The 18,119-nt window shown below is 42.2% G+C and overlaps 2 protein-coding genes across 6 annotated transcripts; one reads left to right on the forward strand and one right to left on the reverse strand.

Moving 5' to 3' along the window:
* Window positions 1–5,447: 5,447 nt before the first annotated feature.
* Window positions 5,448–9,509, forward strand: hmces (5-hydroxymethylcytosine binding, ES cell specific). 3 transcript variants are annotated; one of them, XM_056274678.1, is made up of 7 exons: window positions 5,448–5,550; window positions 5,772–6,001; window positions 6,202–6,345; window positions 6,477–6,686; window positions 8,227–8,381; window positions 8,472–8,664; window positions 8,781–9,509. In XM_056274678.1, exons 2-7 carry the CDS (start codon window positions 5,813–5,815, stop codon window positions 8,979–8,981), a joined length of 1,092 nt encoding a protein of 363 aa, XP_056130653.1. In that variant the 5' UTR covers window positions 5,448–5,550; window positions 5,772–5,812; the 3' UTR covers window positions 8,982–9,509. The 3 variants fall into 3 exon arrangements, with proteins under 3 accessions (XP_056130653.1, XP_056130655.1, XP_056130654.1); XM_056274680.1 differs by having other exon boundaries at window positions 8,227–8,241; window positions 8,497–8,664; XM_056274679.1 differs by lacking the exon at window positions 6,202–6,345.
* Window positions 9,510–9,936: 427 nt separating this feature from the next.
* On the reverse strand, window positions 9,937–17,713 carry rab7a (RAB7a, member RAS oncogene family). 3 transcript variants are annotated; one of them, XM_056272747.1, is made up of 6 exons: window positions 17,355–17,713; window positions 15,561–15,623; window positions 15,209–15,335; window positions 12,044–12,262; window positions 11,684–11,812; window positions 9,937–11,564 (listed from the first exon to the last, which is right to left on the reverse strand). In XM_056272747.1, exons 2-6 carry the CDS (start codon window positions 15,611–15,613, stop codon window positions 11,469–11,471), a joined length of 624 nt encoding a protein of 207 aa, XP_056128722.1. In that variant the 5' UTR covers window positions 15,614–15,623; window positions 17,355–17,713; the 3' UTR covers window positions 9,937–11,468. The 3 variants fall into 3 exon arrangements, with proteins under 3 accessions (XP_056128722.1, XP_056128723.1, XP_056128724.1); XM_056272748.1 differs by having other exon boundaries at window positions 17,556–17,694; XM_056272749.1 differs by lacking the exon at window positions 17,355–17,713 and adding an exon at window positions 17,198–17,301.
* Between the last annotated feature and the right edge of the window lie 406 nt (window positions 17,714–18,119).

The raw sequence follows: 18,119 nt of genomic DNA on the forward strand, positions 1-18,119 counted from the left end.
GGTAAAGATAGACCTTTGTATTTCAGGAGCAGTTGGATGGACTTGCGATGTGCAGTGCTTCGGTAACTGAGGTCTCCTCCAGCCATCAACAGAGCGAGCCTGTGAATTGATGGGCACTTGGACGGAGTCGATCACTCTTGTAGCCAGACGAGACCTGAGAGTTTAAATTTGGAGGTGCAGCTGCCTGTTAGGGGGAGTGAGGGAAGGAACTGAACCCTACTGCTCATGAAGGTGAGATGAGTAATAACAGACCTCCACCGCTTCCTGGGTGGAGGCTTTGGTTTTGCTGTCACAGGCTCCATCTTGATGGGGGCACAGCGTCTTACAGCTGAGGGAATAGGCTTAGGCTCAAATCAGTTAGAGGTACTGAGTGGAATTTTAGGACAGGGACATTTCATAATGATTATGAGGCAAGTTGTCATGACTTCTTGCCACAACAACCAACCCAGGCCTTCCAGGGACCAGCACATATTGGTCTATAAGGAAAAAGACAACACAAAAATACTATTCTCACTGAAGTGTGAAGGATGCATTGGAAATTGAAAATAAAAAAACGATAAAGTAAATGTAGCTGACTTATTCAGTTTGTCCTCACTGACAGCTGCAAAATTTCAAATTTCCTTCAATAAAAGGCAGGGATATCAGCTTTTCAGCTACTTAGGCATAACTTTTGAATTTTAGACTTTGGATTTTAAATGTTGGTCTGTCAGATTAGTCACATTTTGTTATACCTGTTTTAAAAATAAAAAAAAAACAGATCAGTTCTGACCCTGTTTAAAACTATTATAGCCAGTACCTATCAGTCTTGTTTATTCATGAATTTACCACATTTGCATTTGGTTTTGATTCTGAAATAGTGACAACTTATCCTGCGGATGGGACAAGTTGTCAGAAGTGCACAATCTCAACCAAACATAACCCATAACTTCAGCTCTAAAGAAATACACATATGTGCGTAAGCCTCTGCTCTTACATGGTATGAAGATAAGTGGGTGTGGTGTATCACGAGCGCGAAATTTGAGAGCAAAACGTGTTACAACATGCTGCAGTCTCCCCCATATTATTGATTATCCACACATTTGTTCTCAGACAGATTCATTAGATGTATAGAAATGTATTGTGAGCCTTTTGTAACTTTGTATGACCAAAAAAAAAATCTGTGTTGATTCAGTATTTGTAACAACTGGATACACACACAAACCTTTTTACAGCTTTGAAAATATGAAAATATTGTTTACTAGTTTTTGAATCCAACCAATCACTGTGGAAATGTGGTGGCTTTAATGTTTTCATAAATATGATTGACAGAGCAAAAGGCACCATAGATCCCTCCTCTTCACAGCTTTGTCCACCAGAGGCTGTCACTCTTCACCTCATTAGGTGAAACTAAAACACACACACACACAAATACACGTTTAAGAAGAAGAAAGTCACTTTATTTTGTCATTGTATGTTACAAGGAAATTTGTTCTCTACATTTAAGACATCCTATTGTATAGGAGCAGTGGGCAGCTACAGCACCCGGGGACCAACTCCAGTTCTTTCCATTGCCTTGGTCAGGGGCACAGACAGGAGTATTAACCCTAATATGCATGTATACTGCTCAAAAAAATAAAGGGAACACCTAAAAACACAATATAGACCTCGATGAATGAAATATTTCAGCTGAAAATCTTTATTTATTAGACAGAGGAATGTGTTTAGAGCAAAATAACCTAAGAATGATCAATGGAAATCAAAATCATTAGCCCATTAAGGTCTGGATTCAGAATCATACTCAAAATCAAGGTGGAAAATGAGAACATAGGCTGATCCAACTTCTGTGGAAATTCTTCAAGACGATTCAAAATGAGGCTCAGTAGTGTGTGTGGCCTCCACGTGCCTGTATGCACTCCCTACAACGTCTGGGCATGCTCCTGATGAGACGACGGATAGGCTCCTGAGGGATCTCCTCCCAGACCTGGATCAGGGCATCGGTCAACTCCTGGACAGTCTGTGGTGCGACATTGCGTTGGTGGATGGTACGAGACATGATGTCCCAGAGGTGCTCGATTGGATTCAGGTCTGGGGAACGTGCAGGCCAGTCCATAGCATCAATGCCCTCGACATACAGGAACTGCTGACACACTCTGGCCACATGAGGACGAGCATTGTCATGCATGAGCAGGAACCCAGGGCCCACTGCACCAGCATATGGTCTGACAATGGGTCTGAGGATCTCATCCCGGTACCTAATGGCAGTCATGGTACCTCTGGCTAGCACGTAGAGGTCTGTGCGGCCCTCCAAGGATATGCCTCCCCAGACCATCACTGACCCACCGCCAAACCGGTCATGCTGGAGGATGTTGCAGGCAGCAGAACGTTCTCCACAGCGTCTCCAGACTCTCTCACGTCTGTCACATGTGTTCAGTGTGAACCTGCTCTCATCTGTGAAGAGCACAGGGCGCCAATGGCGAATCTGCCAACCAAGATGTTCTCTGGCAAAGGTCAATCGGGCTGCACGGTGTTGGGCTGTGAGCACAGGCCCCAATTGTGGACGTCGGGCCCTCATACCATCCTCATGCATTCTGTTTCTCACTGTTTGAGCAGAAACCTGCACATTAGTGGCCTGTTGAAGGTCGTTTTGTAGGGCTCCGGCAGTGCTCCTCCTGTTCCTCCTTGCACAAAGGACCAGATAGCGGTCCTGCTGCGGGGTTGTTGTCCTCCTGCGGCCCCCTCCACGTCTCCTGGTGTACTGGCCTGTCTCCTGGTACCTCCTCCATGCTCTGGACACTGTGCTGGGAGACACATCAAATCTTCTTGCCACAGCACGCATTGATGTGCCATCCTGGATGAGCTGCACTACCTGAGCAACTTCTGTAGGTTGCAGATACCGCCTCATGCCACCTCTAGTGGTGAGGGCACTAGCAAAATGAAAAACTAACCAAAGATCGGCCAGAAAAGATGAGGACAGGCAAATGGTCTGTGGCCACCACCTGCAAATCCATTCCTTTTATAGGGGTTGTCTTGCAAATTGTCTAATTTCCACCTGGTGGAAATTAGACAATTTACCAACAGGTGAAATTGAGTCACAAATCAGTGTTGCTTCCTAACTGGACAGGTTGATATCTCAAAAGTGTGATTGACTTGGAGCTACATTGCATTGCTTATGTGTTCCCTTTATTTTTTTGAGCAGTGTATATTTTGATGGTGGGAGGAAACCGAAGCACCCAGAGGAAACCCACGCAGACACGGGGAGAACATGCAAACTCCACACAGAAAGGACCTGGGACGGGGTCCGTGGTGGTGTAGCGGTCTAAGCATCGCCTTTGTGTCGATGCAGTTGCCCACTGGGGACCGGGGTTCGCGCCCCGGTCTCGTCAGCACCGACTATGGCCGGACTCGATGAAGCAGCAATCATTGGCAAACGCTGTCTTCGGGAGGGGGGCGGAGTCGGCTTGTGTTAGGTCGGAAAAAAACAGTGATTCGCCCTGGATTCGCCTTGTCACGAAAGTGGAGAGGCGGTCTCCTTCGAGACTGCCGGCCGGAGAGATGCAGTTGGCGAACGCATGCAGTACGAGGGTGGGTGTTTGAATTAAAATAGGGATCGATTGGCCACTAAATTGGGAAAAAAAGGGAAAAATCAGAAATAAATTAAAAAAAAGGAAAGGACCTGTGACATGTTGGTCAGGTGAATCAGCCATACTAAATTGTCCCTAGGTGTGAAACGTGTGTGTGTGTGTGTGTGTGTGTGTGTGTGTGTGGGGGGGGGGGGGGGGGTTGTGATGCCTCTGTGGCCTGTCCAGGCAGGGTATCTCCTCGTCTGCTGCCCAATGACTATGAATGCTGGGATAGGCTCCAGCATCCCCGCGACCCCGAGTAGGATAAGCGGTTTGGATAATGGATGGATGGATGGATGGATGGAAGATGACTGGTTCAAACATGACAGGTTCAGACATGATGTGTGCTTGCTGTTTTTGATCCGTAACCGCTCTCTGGGCAGGCAGGGAGTCAACACTGTCCGTCTGCTGACTGCGAGACAGGGCCGTAACGTACAAGACACGCCCCCAAAGTACAAGAAACGCCCACTTGTCAGTTCAAGAAGCGTCTCCGGTACAAGAAACCCCGAGGACCTAAGTGATTGGAGTCCTGCTACACGTTCCGCACAGACCCTTCTCCAAGGTGTAGTGCATCCATCAGTCGGCTGGTTTCCCTCCTGGCCTTGCATGGCCCCCAGTGCCCGTACTAACAATGACTTTCATTGATTCTGGGTTTTGTCGGGCTATCTCATACTTTTGAGCCATCTTCTCCATTGCACGGTTCGGCCAGTCAGTCCCTGCTGTCGGGGCCACTGATTGTAATTTGCTTGGGTAAAGATAAATATGTGGTAAAAAGGCTACATAACCAAGCCAACCTCCTTTGGATCCACTTGTTGAACAGTGACCAGAAAATACATTGAGAGAAAAATGTATCGCTGGACCAAATGTGAGCCACGTTGGGACGTTGATTCACAATGTACAGCTGTCCTACTGAATAAAGAATATCATTTACGTTTTCCCCCCATTCTAACGTTCTGTGAGCTTTATATTCATTAAGTTGCCAAACAGCAACACTTTGAGTCGTGATAATGAAACACACACACCTTGGGAGTATATAAAACAAACCCAAGCGGGGTTTAATACGGGGGAGCTTTTTAAACACACACTCAATTTTACACCCGGACACGTGCTGTTTTCTCGAAGAGCTAATTTTTTTATGCCCGCTATTGTTTCCACGTCAATCTCTTATGTTACTGTGTTGCAGACTTTCCAAACTGTAAGATTGTCTCGTCTTTAAACCGTTAAAATGCCGCTGTTAAACATGCAAATAAACGGTTTCTGTTGTCGCTTCACTGGTTCCTGTGCACGTTGGCGTGTTTGATCTGATTCCGCTCGTATAACCGTCTCTATGGCCCACCTGAGAGAAGAAGAAGAAGAAGAAGAAGAAGAAGAAGAAGAAGAAGAAGAAGAAGAAGAAGAAGAAAAGGGAACTCCAGGTGTTTCTAGCACAGCGGTTTTCAACCCAGTCCGTGGTTGTCATCGGTATTTGCTGGTTTTCGGTTCTGCCAGGTAATTACATTCATCTGTTGGCCCAGGTCTAAATCCTTCCTGGGAGAGACTGGAAACAGAAACCAGTATTAGTGGTGGCATCCTGGTACGGGATGGAGAACCACCGTTGCAACAATGCTGACTTACAATACCAAATGAGTTAGTTGGAGATGGGGGATCAGGGAAGATGTCGAGTTTTTTTTGTGGTTTAAAAGGGTTGATCAGTGTGGGGAATTAATTTGACTGGCGCTCTGCCAGACAGTCTAAAACGAAGTTCGGCCTTTTGGTTCATTAAAATAACCAAATATTTTGTTAAATGTTAATTAAGATAACCTAACGTTCATGTGATGCGTCACGCTGTCACGTGCCCTCTTTTGGTCAGGCAGCTTCAAATAAGGACCAATCCCGCACAACCTGGGAAACAGACGGTGATATAAGGGCAAGAGTCCGTTCATATGGCGTAATACCAAACAGGACTTGGCAGGTAAGCTGAATAGCTACAAACTTTTTATTTTTTATTTTTGTCAGCCTCACTGATAACCAAAGAGAGAGAGAGAAAGAAAAGTATTAAGTCGAGCGATAGAGTCTGTTCCGCCACTTTGGTTAGTTAGTCAGCTTGCTAGCTAGCATGCTAAGCAAATATTAGCGCATTAACCCAAAATAAACACTCGTCTTAAAATACGTAACGTGTTGTGAAAATCTCAGGTCACCGTTGGAGTTTCCCCCCCACACACACACTTTTGAGAATGTGTGGGAGAACTGCGTGCACCCTGCACCCTGACGAGGTGAGCCGCGCCTCCGTCTACAGGGACCGAGGTGGTAAGCATCGACAGCCGAGATGGAGAGATGGGGACGCGGAGAAGTACCAGCCCTCGTACAACAAAAGTCCGCATTCCATGAGTCCAGTCCTGTTGTCTCGAAGACATTTTGACGAGGTGAATTTTGTTTTTCTGTCTGTGATGGACAAGAACGTCAAATTAACCCCTGAGATGAATATCTTTGCGTATGCGTGTGTGTGTATGCACACTCTCCTGCTGAGACATGCATGTTCTTTTTGTGGTTTTTTTTTTGCGCTACAAAGAGTCTAAATGGCTAAGATGGTGAAACAATGGAGGGTTTGTGTATTTTCCCTCAGACTGCGCCTTTAGATGAATGTGTCCTGGCTGCTATGCGTTGGGGCTTGGTACCTGCCTGGTTCCGGGCGGATGAGCCAAGCAAGATGCAGTACAGCACTAGCAACTGCCGCAGTGAGAGTCTGCTGGAGAAAAAGACTTACAAGGTGCACTGAGTGGTAAAATCCAGATTCTCTAACGATATAGGCTGAAAGAAACCCTAAATGCGTTATAAATTTTGTTTTATTTGTCATGTTCTCTGTGATCCAAACTCTCATCATTTTGTGTTCCATCAAAGAACCCCATTCTAAAAGGACAACGCTGCGTCATCTTGGCTGATGGTTTTTATGAGTGGAGGAAAGAGGAGAAAGGCAAGCAGCCCTTCTTCATTTACTTTCCACAGACTCAGAGTCAGGGGGAAACAGAGGATCAGGTCGAGGAAGCAAAACACGGGGACAATTTAAAGACAGCCTGCACTCAAAAAGGTGGCTTGACAGATCTGGCTGAGGTAAGTGCTGGACCTGTATTGGCAATAAAATCGTTATCAGCATCAACTTTGATCACTTTTCACTCAATACTAATCCAGAGCAAATGCTGGACACCTTATCACAGAAAGTTGAATCAGTTCATTTGGACATAACGTTTATTGCGAGAAACTTTTCATCACTCGTCTAAGTGACCTTTTCAGTGTCAACTGACTGCAGGTATCCCCACCCTTATGTATAAACAATACAGTGGCATAACAACCGAAAACAACGATTTGTTTCATATGAGAATTAACATGACCATTAACTAGAGTTACAATGGCAATGTGTATTTAGTCGACAGGCATGGGTGCAAGTCCATGAATACTGGGATGGCATCCAGTGCTTTACATGTGCCCCCGTCCATAGGGTTAGTGGTTATGTTAGGAAGGGCATCTGATGTAAAATTTTGCCAAATCAGTATGCGGATTGACAAGACCATACCGGATTGGTCGAGGCCCGGGTCAACAACAGCTGCCATTGGTGCTGTGCCCTCACATGGTACCAATGGAAACTATAAAATCCACTGTGGCGACCCTTGAAAAATGGGGAACAAACCGAAAGAAGAAGAAAAAGACAATGGTAATGTGTACTACCCATAGAGGATTGGGGAATGTTTGCAATGGTTAAGTGTGGTTATCCTAACTGGGCATTTATCAAAGCCAGGAAGACGCCCAAACGGTGCACCAGCCGATCGAAGAGAGAATCACTGCTGCCTAAGTGTAAACCAGTGCACATTGCCATTGTAACTCTAGTTAATGGTCATGGCAATTGGCATATGAAACCGATCGTTGTATTCGGTCGTTATGCCACTGAATTGTTTATAAGGGTGGGGATACCTGCAGTCAGTTGAGACTAAAGATGTCACTTAGATGAATGATGAAAAGTTACTCTCATTAAACGTTGTGTCCAGATGAACTGATTGAACTTTGTGATTTTTCTTACCTGGATTAATGAGCATGCATAAAGATGCTGGATACCTAAATTTACATTGTTGAAAATGTCCCATTTTGAGGAAGAACCAATGCTCTGCGCACCTTCCTTGTATTGGAAGCGTTCAACATTTATGTAATGAGTGTGACACTTGTATAAGACTGCCTCGCTAAAGGTAGTGAGAGGTAAATGGTTATATTTGACATAAATTCTTTGAGGTGCATTCAGGCTTACTTGCATTGAGTTTTTGCACATATGCGCCTCTTTTGGAATAATTTAGAGTAAAAAAAAAAACCTACTGACCTATGTGTTTTTAGTGGGATGAACATGTGGCTTTTAAAAAGCAAGATGACTGATAATGAGAATGAATCAAGAGATGCAAATAGTTTTGAGTCATTTCAAAAGTCAACAAGAATACGATTTATAATCTTAACATTATTAAAGAGAATGAAATGGTAGTAGTAGCATTATTACACAAAATCAGTCAGAAACCTTGGTTTTGAGTAGTTTTCTTTTGTTTTCACCATTTCTATTAAACATAAGTCAGGCATGTTCTTCACCAGGCCTGCCCTCTTTACTATTTTAAACCAGGAGGAAAAAGCAACTGTCTCGTGGACTGGGTGGAGATTGCTGACTATAGCTGGATTGTTTGACTGCTGGACACCCGCAAGTGGTGGACACCCTCTTTATAGTTGCAGTGTCATCACTGTGGATGCCTCTCCTAACCTGCAAGGTATCCATGACAGGTAAGGTTGGTTAGTAGATAGAAATGTACCCCCCCCCTCGATGTCTGTAGTGTATGTTTGAACCCTCTGATGGTTTTGTGGTTGTTTTAGGATGCCAGCAATTCTGGATGGAGAGGAAGAAGTGAGAAAATGGCTTGATTTTGGTGAGGTTAAGTGTTTGGATGCCCTCAAACTGCTCAAGCCAAAAAACATTTTGACCTTTCACCCTGTATCTACACTAGTCAACAATTCTCGCAACAACTTTCCCAAGTGCCTGCAGCCGGTGGATCCTCAGACAAAAAAGGTATTTGATTAACTTAGGTACGTTTCTATTCAGGTTGGAGAAATGCACTGGGCAATACCAGTTCTGTCTGAACAGTAGGGTGGTTTGAGCGTAAGATTCTGACTTTTTAACCTTAGGAGCTAGAGCCGACAACCAGCAGTAAGATGATGAGGAACTGGCTGAAGAAAAGCACACCTACAAAAAGGAAAGAACAAGACACGCACAGGGCCCAAGGAGAAAAACAAATCAAGCAAGAGGAACAGCCCAAGTCTGCCAGACACCTTGATCAATGGCTTCAGGGTGCCAATAAGAAAGCCAGAACAAATTGGAACATTTAGACCGGAATCCCAATATTGTTGAACACGTGCCTTATTTTTGTATTCTCCTTAACTTAATGACTTGAGATTTTGGTGAGTAATAGGGTTTCAGTTCAATGTTTTATAGGACCCAATACCACAATTTATGAATGTTACATATTTTTTGAAGTTGTTCGGTTGTTTTCACTTGTTTCAGTTGAAGTTGTTTGTTTTTTGAAGTTGTTGGAACAGTTCCAGATGGGGACACTTATAGGTCCCAAGAAATAAATGTATTGTATTTCATTCTTGTTACTTTTATCGTCACTTAACACCATGTTCTAGAAATTCAGAGAAAACTATAGTTACTTAATGACTTGAGATTTTGGTGAGTAATAGTATTTCACTTCAGTGTTTCAATGTTTTGTAGGACCCAATACCACAATTTATGAACGTTACATATTTTTTTGAAGTTGTTCGGTTGCTCTCACTTGTTTCAGTTGAAGTTGTTCAGTTGTTTGTTTTTTGAAGTTGTTGGAAAAGTTCGATTGGGACACTTAAAGGTCCCAAGAAATAAATGCATTGTATTTCATTCTTGTTACTTTTCTGGTCACTTAACACCATGTTCTAGAAATTCAGAGAAAACTACAGTTTTATTTTTATAAGAACATTTTCTCTTCCCGATCAATACTTTTTTAAAAAAAAAATTTTTTTAGTCAACGTCACCCTGCACTTGCAGGCCTACACTTCCATTGAATTGGGTGAGATATTGAGAGATTGCGAGTGACCTTTTACCACCAATTGGAAATGGCCAATTGCATACGTCCATGTGCTTCTTACAATGCTCAGCCATTAGCTGCTAGCCAAGTCAGACCCCCCCCCCCATTTTAAAAACCCACCAACAGTTAAATTCAATTTGGATGAATGTCAAATTCCAGAAGTCAGGAAATTAATACCCTGAAGGCATTAACTGAATGTCTCAGAATAACACCACAATGCACATAATTCAAGAAGTTTTAATTACCCTTATTACTTGAAAAGCAGACATTTTCAAATGACGAAGATGCAAATGCATTTATCATATTTTATAATAATGACGAATGCCAACTTTCCCCCGACATTTTTTGATCTTTTTTTTTTAAAGTTATGTATCCTATCATGTCCTCTATAATGCAATTCAAATTCTAAACAACTTACGAACAGACAGTTAAAGAACTGATCGGTTAAAAGAATGTCAAGCACTTGAAAAATTGTTTGCCAACACGAGCAATTAGCAGACATGGGTATTGACAACACAGCTTTTTACCTCCCCACAACAAGATTGAGGTCTGCAAATATACAGTCTTGCAATAGTTACCAGTAAAAAGAAAAGTACAAGCTCATAGTACTCAATCATGAATGATATTTATACTTAGGAAAATCCATCCCCCACCAAAAGTCTAATCAGACAAAATGTCATGCCGTCTTGAATTGGTTCATTTCTCCATCTCAAGTATTGTGCTAAAGTATAACTCATGAGACAAACCATGGCCTGTCTTGAACAGAAACTGTCAACAGCAAGTTGGGGACAGCATTTACAGTAAGGAGCAGAAAGTGTGTTCACATGAAGTCCTCTGCCTTGAGCTATGATTGTGTCTGTCAAATGGATGAGAGCAAAGTAACTTATGAAAACACCAGTCTGATACTTCTATTGGGACTTAATTCACGTCAAAGCCAATTAACCAGTAACCAGCAACCAGAACATGATCATGGTCAACACATTTATACCCCTCACATATTTTCAATTCATTCACTGCAGAACCTTAGGTGGTGAATTGTTAAGTCCAGACCTCCCCTCAAAGTGTCATGGCAGTTTTTTTTAGTGTGGACGAGGCAACATGATGTGAAAATGAATGTCGACTGAAACATTTTTTGAGCCACAAGACAAATGAGTATAAGGTAAGAAGCAGTGTTTCCTTCATATTCATGCAGCAGTGGTGAGCCATGAAATTAAGCATTACCACCACTGCAAAAGAAATTCTGAGTAATAAGTTAGTTTGTCTAACTTTATTCATAAACATAAGTATAGGGTTAATGCTTATATTTACCACTTTTATAATAAAGTATCCAACTAAAAGCAGCGATGGAACCAAAATCTGGTGGAAAACACGGGCAGACACGGAACTATAACCAATAGCCCCCAACCCACCACTGCCAAAAAAAAGTATATTGGAAACACTGCCAAGTAATAAGCATGACAAGAGCAAATGCCATGGTTCTTCAAGGTGTTCTTTGGACTAGGAGACTCATTTCTTAATAGAAAATGTGTATTGTGTATACATCGGTATGTGAGTGCAGCATGTTCGTTTGTGTGTGTGTGTGTGTGTGTAGTATACTTTTTGAGAAAGACATTGCTCATATCTACAAAGGCCAGTGATAATAATGTTGGGCATCAAGGATCACACAGTAGGATGTGGGAAGGAGGGGAATGGAGACAAGGCAAGAAAGGGGTAGTAAGGGCAGCGGAAAGCCCCTGCTAAATCTTCTGGGTCCTCAGCAGCTGCAGGTCTCTGCCGACGGCTTGGCCCGCTCATTCCTGTCGAGCTTTATTGGCTCAGGAAACTCGTTGTACAGCTCCACTTCAGTTTCCTGGAGACGGACACAAACACAAACGTGAGGTCTTCATTCATCGGCAAACACTCTGCATATGCTTTAATCAAAGTAACATTACAAAATGAAAATTAAACTGGTTTCACTATCAGTGTTACCTGTTTAAGAGCGTTGCGTGCAATTGTCTGAAAGGCCTGCTCCACATTGATTGCTTCCTTGGCGCTGGTTTCAAAATAGGGGATATTGTTCTTGCTCTGACACCAAGCCTGTGCTCGTTTGGTTGTTACCTGAAATACCAAAGCATTGATGACAACATGTTATTTTTAGAAATATCTGATAAACAAAGGTCTTCAAAATAACTCAAATTTTTATATTATAATAAATTAAAAGGAATCTCAAAATTATAAGCCATGCATTTAGTTTCTATAAAAAGACATAATTGGATTCTAACCATTTATGTCCTATAAAAGTAGCCAAGACATTTAAAATAAACCTTGCTACAGGACACCTGGACACACCTGTCTATTCTCCAAGTCAATCTTGTTGCCCAGCACCACAAAAGGGAAATTCTCTGGATCTCGAGGACTAGCCTGGATCAGGAACTCGTCCCTCCAGCTGTCTAGGGTCTTAAAGGTGTTTGGTGCTGTCACGTCAAATACCAGAACACAGCAGTCTGCTCCACGGTAAAAGGCTACTCCTAAGGACTGGAACCTCTCCTGGCCTGCTGTGTCCCAGATCTGAGGTAAAGAATAGAAAAGAGGTAAGCATTAGTGATGACATGGGGCCCTGCTACCCTTCACTGGGTCTCATGCAAGAACATTCTCGTAACATTCTCTTAAATTTGTTTTTATGAGAATAGTGCAAGAAAAGTGAACTTTAGATTCATAAAATGTGCTTAACCACCAAAATTTGTTTTTACACGTTTTTTTTTAATGTAATGTTGAATGACACTTATTCACAAACTGAACTTATTTATTTATTGGGGGAGGGGGGGGGGAGTCCCTCTTTTTCTCCGCAATTGTACTTGGCCAATTACTCCACTCTTCAGAGTCGCCCCAGTCACTGCTCCACCCTCTCTGCCGATCCGGGGAGGGATGCAGACAACCACATGCCTCTTCCGATACATGTGGAGTCATCAGCCACTTCTTTTCACCTGACAGTAAGGAGTTTCGCCAGGGGGACATAGCACGTGGGAGGATCACGCTATTCCCCCCAGTTCCCCCTCCCCCCTGAACAGGCGCCCTGACCGACCAGAGGAGGCGCTAGTGCAGCGACCAGGACACATACCCACATCTGGCTTCCCACCCGCAGCCACGGCCAGTTGTGTCTGTAGGGACGCCTGACCAAACCGGGTGTTAGTAGGCAACGGAATAGACCGCTATGCTACCTGGATGCCATCGCAAACTAAATTTAAGCATACTCAGAGATGGATCCCCAAACAGGTCTGTCGGGCCTGGGCCCAGGGGCCCCTAAATACTGGCGGGCCCCAAGGAAATTGATCCAACTGTTCTCAAGCCAGACCCTGAGCCCTGTAGCTAAACCAAAAACTCTTCTTCGAAAAAGTCTTTACCTGTTTATGAAAACAGGCAAATTTCAGCAAGCTAAATCCCATTCTTAATCTTATCACAAAAATCAGTGTTTGATGATTTTGCTAAATTCTAGTCAGCCACTATTCCTATCAATGAAGGTGATTAGTTTTTTTGGGGTCCTATAACTGTGAACAGACATAGGCAGTTGGCTAGTGTGTGCACTACTTTTACTCAGTGTATGCATCATTTGATTTTGGCTGCAGTGGCGGCTATGTGCATGTGCGTGTATGTATATGTGATGGTAGGGTGGAGTTGGGCCGAGGCGTTTACAGACCCAGGGACCTGTGGATTACGGAGTGTCTATGAGCATACTAGTGAATCTTCAATTAGCATCGCTAATCTACTCCTGTATTTGCACAATGTGTGTCTGGTGTGTGGTGTGTGTCTGTGTGAGAGTCTATAAACGGCCAAACTAAAGCACTTCGGGCCTTGATTCTTTTTGGAGGTTATTGGGGATGATCAGGGGCACCTATAAAAAATAGCAGAAAATTAAAATATAATTATAATAATTATGCAAAATATGCATTTTCTAAAAATGGCTAAAAACCACTTTTCTCGGCATTTCAAATGATTCTGAGCATCTTTGATTTTTTCACCTATATAAAAAAAATTTTCTGGGACTTGGAAATGTTTTGGCATTATGCAAAATAAATGCATTTTTGCAAAAATGCACTTATGATCCTAATTTTTTTTGGAGGTGGTAGGTATTGTTCCAGAGAGGACCAGAAAAATAGCAGAAAATTAAAATAATTATAATAATTATGCATAATTATTCAAAATATGCATTTTCTAAAAATGGCTAAAAACCACTTTTCTCAGCATTTCAGATGATTCTGAGCATTTGGGGGAGGGAGTTGGAGTGGGGGGGGTAAACCACTTTTCTCGGCATTTCAGATGATTCTGAGCATTTGGGGGGAGGGAGTTGGAGTGGGGGGGGGGGTTAGGGGCAGGGGGAAGGCGGTTAGCTGGCAGGATGAAGAGGAGGGAGATTTAGACGGGTGGATAACCAAACCGCTACATTGTAGCGGGGTTCTTCTAGTGTGTTATAAAGACCACATAAACAACAGCTTGTTTTGAGTGCTGTGTACAAAAAAAAAAGATTTGGAGGAATCTGAGCAGCTGATAGGTGCTTCCTCTTATATTGCAACATGCCATTGTAAAATGCACCTAAAAAGAAAAAAGTTCCTATTTCAGAAATTAAACTGCTGCTGTCTGAACTACCAAAGGTTAATAAACATGAATTATCTTCTATGTTTTGTCTGTATTAGAACAGTAAGCTTCACACCTATTCTTCAAATTTACATATACACTTATAAAAAGGTACGCAAAGGATTTTCTAAGAACTAAAAAAAGGAATCGTTATCCGGCGCTGGTTCTTTTTGGTTTCAATTCACGCTACTAATAATATTTCTACGCATGTCTATCTGTATGCTATATCTATCTCAAACTACAGAATTTCCTTCCAGGTGTTGCCGCTGGCTTGGCCGGGTGTCACAGGGAGTGCAACTGCCAGGACTCCTGGGTGGGGAGCTGGTGGGGGTAATGTGTCCCACAACTAGTGATCACCTACTGGTGGTGGGGTGCCTGGAAGGCTGTAGGGGGATCCGGAGGAAATATCACGGGTCTATGCAAGAAGCGGTTGGCAATTCCATGTGTATCAGAGGATGCACATGGCTAGTTTATGCCCTTTCCAACTACCATAGCGGTAGTGCAATGGTGGGACCATAGGAGAAAAAGGGAACTGGACATGTCAAAATTGGCATGAAAAAAAGGAGGACAAAAAAAAAAACCCATAGTATATCCTTAAATAAGCTAAATATGGTTATGTGGTATTTAAGTGTAGGCCTATACATATTCATTTAGGGCTAAACATATTAATTTTCTCTAATGATTCTCTAGCGATTTCTCTAATGATTTATGGACTTCTTCCTCTTCCAAAAATACTGTTGACCAACTGGACTATTGTGCATAGTAATGTACACGTTAGGCAATCAGTTCTTTGTTATGATTATTCTAAATGCTTGCAATATCTACCTATGTGATAGTCTTCTCTTGATCAGTATTAATGGCTAAATGTCAGTAATACCCTCTTACCTGCATTGTGACAAGTCTGTCATCCACCATGACTTCTTTCGTCAAGAAATCAGCACCTATTGTGGCTTTGTACTGGTTACTGAACTTCTTATTCACATACTGGTTCATCAGTGAGGTCTTCCCAACTCTGGAAAATTCAAAACATAAAAATTAAGAACAAAAGAGAAAGAGTTTTAAAAGAGAAAATCTTATCACAATCAATAAATGGGTCATTTCATGGACCACAAAACTGTTTTTGCTCAATACACTGAAGTGGGTTTATCAGATCACTATTGAGTAGCCTAATGGTTTATTTAGAATAAACCATTATTTCATACTGACCATGCTGTTGAAGCCTCAACAAAACACTCACCCTGAGTCTCCAAGAATGATGACTTTGAGTAGTACTTTCTTCCTAGATGTCATTGTGCTTCAGCTGAGAAAGTTGAATTTAAAGAAAAAAAGATCTGGCATTAAAATGTAAATACATGGCTGATCTAAGCTGCTCCACAGAGATTGCAGAAATAACTCGGATAGTATAGACGATAATGTATTGTTGATACTGGAGAAGCCCTACAGGTTCTATATTCAATGTTAATAAGGTGCACATGTATATGTTTGTATGTGTTCAAAAAACTCAACTAATTATTTCATAAATCAAGGTGTGCTTAATTCTATATACAATGCACTACATACAGCAGCCAAAGATTAACCGACACATAAAATAGACTAATAGACAGTAAAAGAAATCCTAATCCTGTCCAAGGAAATAAAAAAGAGCATCTGAACTGGTGTGCTATCCACCTTAATTATACAGACATACACATTTCTAGATTATGGGGAAAAGTAAGGATAAAAGAGTCCTCAGAACCTTTTGTGCAATCTAAACAAATGCTGCAGACATAAACAAACCATCACTAATTTTGTCACTCACCGAATATAACACACTGCCATTGTCTAACCTACATTTCCTTATTAAAACAGCAGGAGTTTACATAAACTTCTTTGAAACCAACCCCACTCACTACCCACAAACTCATGCAGAAATATCTCATTCATGTTGGTAATTCAAATCATACTCCAAGTCTTCCTTAGGACATTATACAACACAGAGGAAATGAAACAACCTGCCTGACAACAGTTTGGATACCAAGAAACTGAGGGACATTCCTTGGAAATTGCAACCACAATTTCAACTCTCTATAAATGGATGATACGGATTATTTTGGATGTTTAAACAATGGGATTGATTAAATTTGAATGAATCTACGCTCGAGGCAATGCATAGTTTTTTGGACTCGAGTGAGCACAGCAATAACAAACCACCAGACACTGCTGTAATGCTCAAAGTCCATTCCTACTACAGGTCCTGCAATTTATTATTCCAGTCATGCGTGATGTCTGTGAAGATACTTTTGGAAGAAACTGTTAAATGTTTCAAATCAACACCTTCTATTACCAATGCAGTAGAAATGCTAGCGTTACTCCCGCTTGTTTTGCGAACAAAGCCCATGTCCTGATTCTGACATTCATATGAAGAAACATGAGGCTACACCTATTGGTGGGGCTCTTATAATCTGCAACCCATGACACTGTGTCAGGGAGTGATCACATGGCTTTAAGACATAGGACCAACGGAACCATGACTTGGCAGGCGTGATTTAGCATTGCTAATGCTGAATTCGACACGGATATACTTTACATCGATGGATAAAATTGCTGACCTGTCTGATTGTTACCTTACATAACATGTCACTCCACTAGGTTAACTGTTACCAAATGACCACCGCGATTTCCCCCTACTGACCATAAAAACGGTCATCACGGGTTAAAAACTGGTAAGCTAGTTTCACCAACCATTACATTGAGATTCGGTGTACATCACCCCATCAACATTTTTACTTTGCACCAAACAAAAACAACTTTCAGAGGTAACAGTTGGTATCATACTTGTAGCTTGAAAAATTGTAGCAACGGCTAAACACATTCTGTTCAAGTAATTAGTTATACCTTTTCTGTGCCCACCGCTGTGACGATGAATTCTTTTTTTAAAGCTAACGTTTTAATTAGCACCGCAACGTTAACTGGCTTACGTCTAGAGTTAATGTATTGTTAGCTACATCGTTATCATAAACCGATCAATTACTGCAAACCCCCAAAAACCCACCTGAGCGAGGATCCTCCCGTCAAAATATGTAAGAAGACAACCCTCCTGGCTTGGCTATAAATGTTAGCCAACACGTTAGCTAACTACCGAAGTTAGCGTTAAATGTCTGGCTGAGAAAACAACACTCTTAAGACGTTGGCAGCAAAGTAATTTCCGCTATGTAGCCTCGCATATAATATAAGCTAATGCAATCAACGTTACCACTGCTGTAGTGTGAATATTTTCGTTGGAGGGCGTCGTTTTTACATTAGTTTTTCGCCTTATCTCGCTAACGCTAACGTTACGTTAACGCTAGCTCTATCTATCAAGCTAACTTGATAGCTACCCGGAGCTCCTCTTCACTTCCTCCAAAACAACCCCTGTCAGCGGCGCTTGACGTCATCGCAGAACACGCCCTAGTTTAAAAGGTTTGAGTCTGCAGTACTTCCAAGTCAGACTTTATTTCTGTATTTCAAACAGTCTTTATTTCTATATTTTTCCCCTTACACGTTGTTTCATTTTTTCCTGGATGACAAAAAAGAAAAGAAAATGCCGTCGATAATGGAAAACCTTTGACAAGAATCACATCACGATCTGTTGTGTATAATGTACGCAGAAGTGCATCAGTCACCGATGGTCTTTGCAAGTACAGCGATGCAACTCCCCGCCACATAAAAAAAAACGTTGCACAAGACTCGACATAGGAGGCTTCGAGCTGGCCCTGGGTTTGAGGCCTACGCAAACAATCCTATTTTTCAAAGGTCACAAACGTAACTTAAAGTGAAG

Source organism: Lampris incognitus, chromosome 2 (assembly GCF_029633865.1).
Source record: "Lampris incognitus isolate fLamInc1 chromosome 2, fLamInc1.hap2, whole genome shotgun sequence".
Taxonomy (NCBI): domain Eukaryota; kingdom Metazoa; phylum Chordata; class Actinopteri; order Lampriformes; family Lampridae; genus Lampris; species Lampris incognitus.

What these genes read in the sequence shown, in the direction of transcription:
- hmces (XM_056274678.1), top strand. Translation starts at nt 5,813, where the DNA reads ATGTGTGGGAGAACTGCGTGCACCCTGCACCCTGACGAGGTGAGCCGC. An exon ending in CTCGAAGACATTTTGACGAG is followed by an intron (nt 6,002 to 6,201) that starts GTGAATTTTGTT and finishes ATTTTCCCTCAG; the next exon opens with ACTGCGCCTTTAGATGAATG. An exon ending in GCTTGACAGATCTGGCTGAG is followed by an intron (nt 6,687 to 8,226) that starts GTAAGTGCTGGA and finishes ATTTTAAACCAG; the next exon opens with GAGGAAAAAGCAACTGTCTC.
- rab7a (XM_056272747.1), bottom strand. Translation starts at nt 15,613, where the DNA reads ATGACATCTAGGAAGAAAGTACTACTCAAAGTCATCATTCTTGGAGAC. An exon ending in ACAGACTTGTCACAATGCAG is followed by an intron (nt 12,263 to 15,208) that starts GTAAGAGGGTAT and finishes TCTTTACCTCAG; the next exon opens with ATCTGGGACACAGCAGGCCA. An exon ending in TTGACTTGGAGAATAGACAG is followed by an intron (nt 11,813 to 12,043) that starts GTGTGTCCAGGT and finishes TTGGTATTTCAG; the next exon opens with GTAACAACCAAACGAGCACA.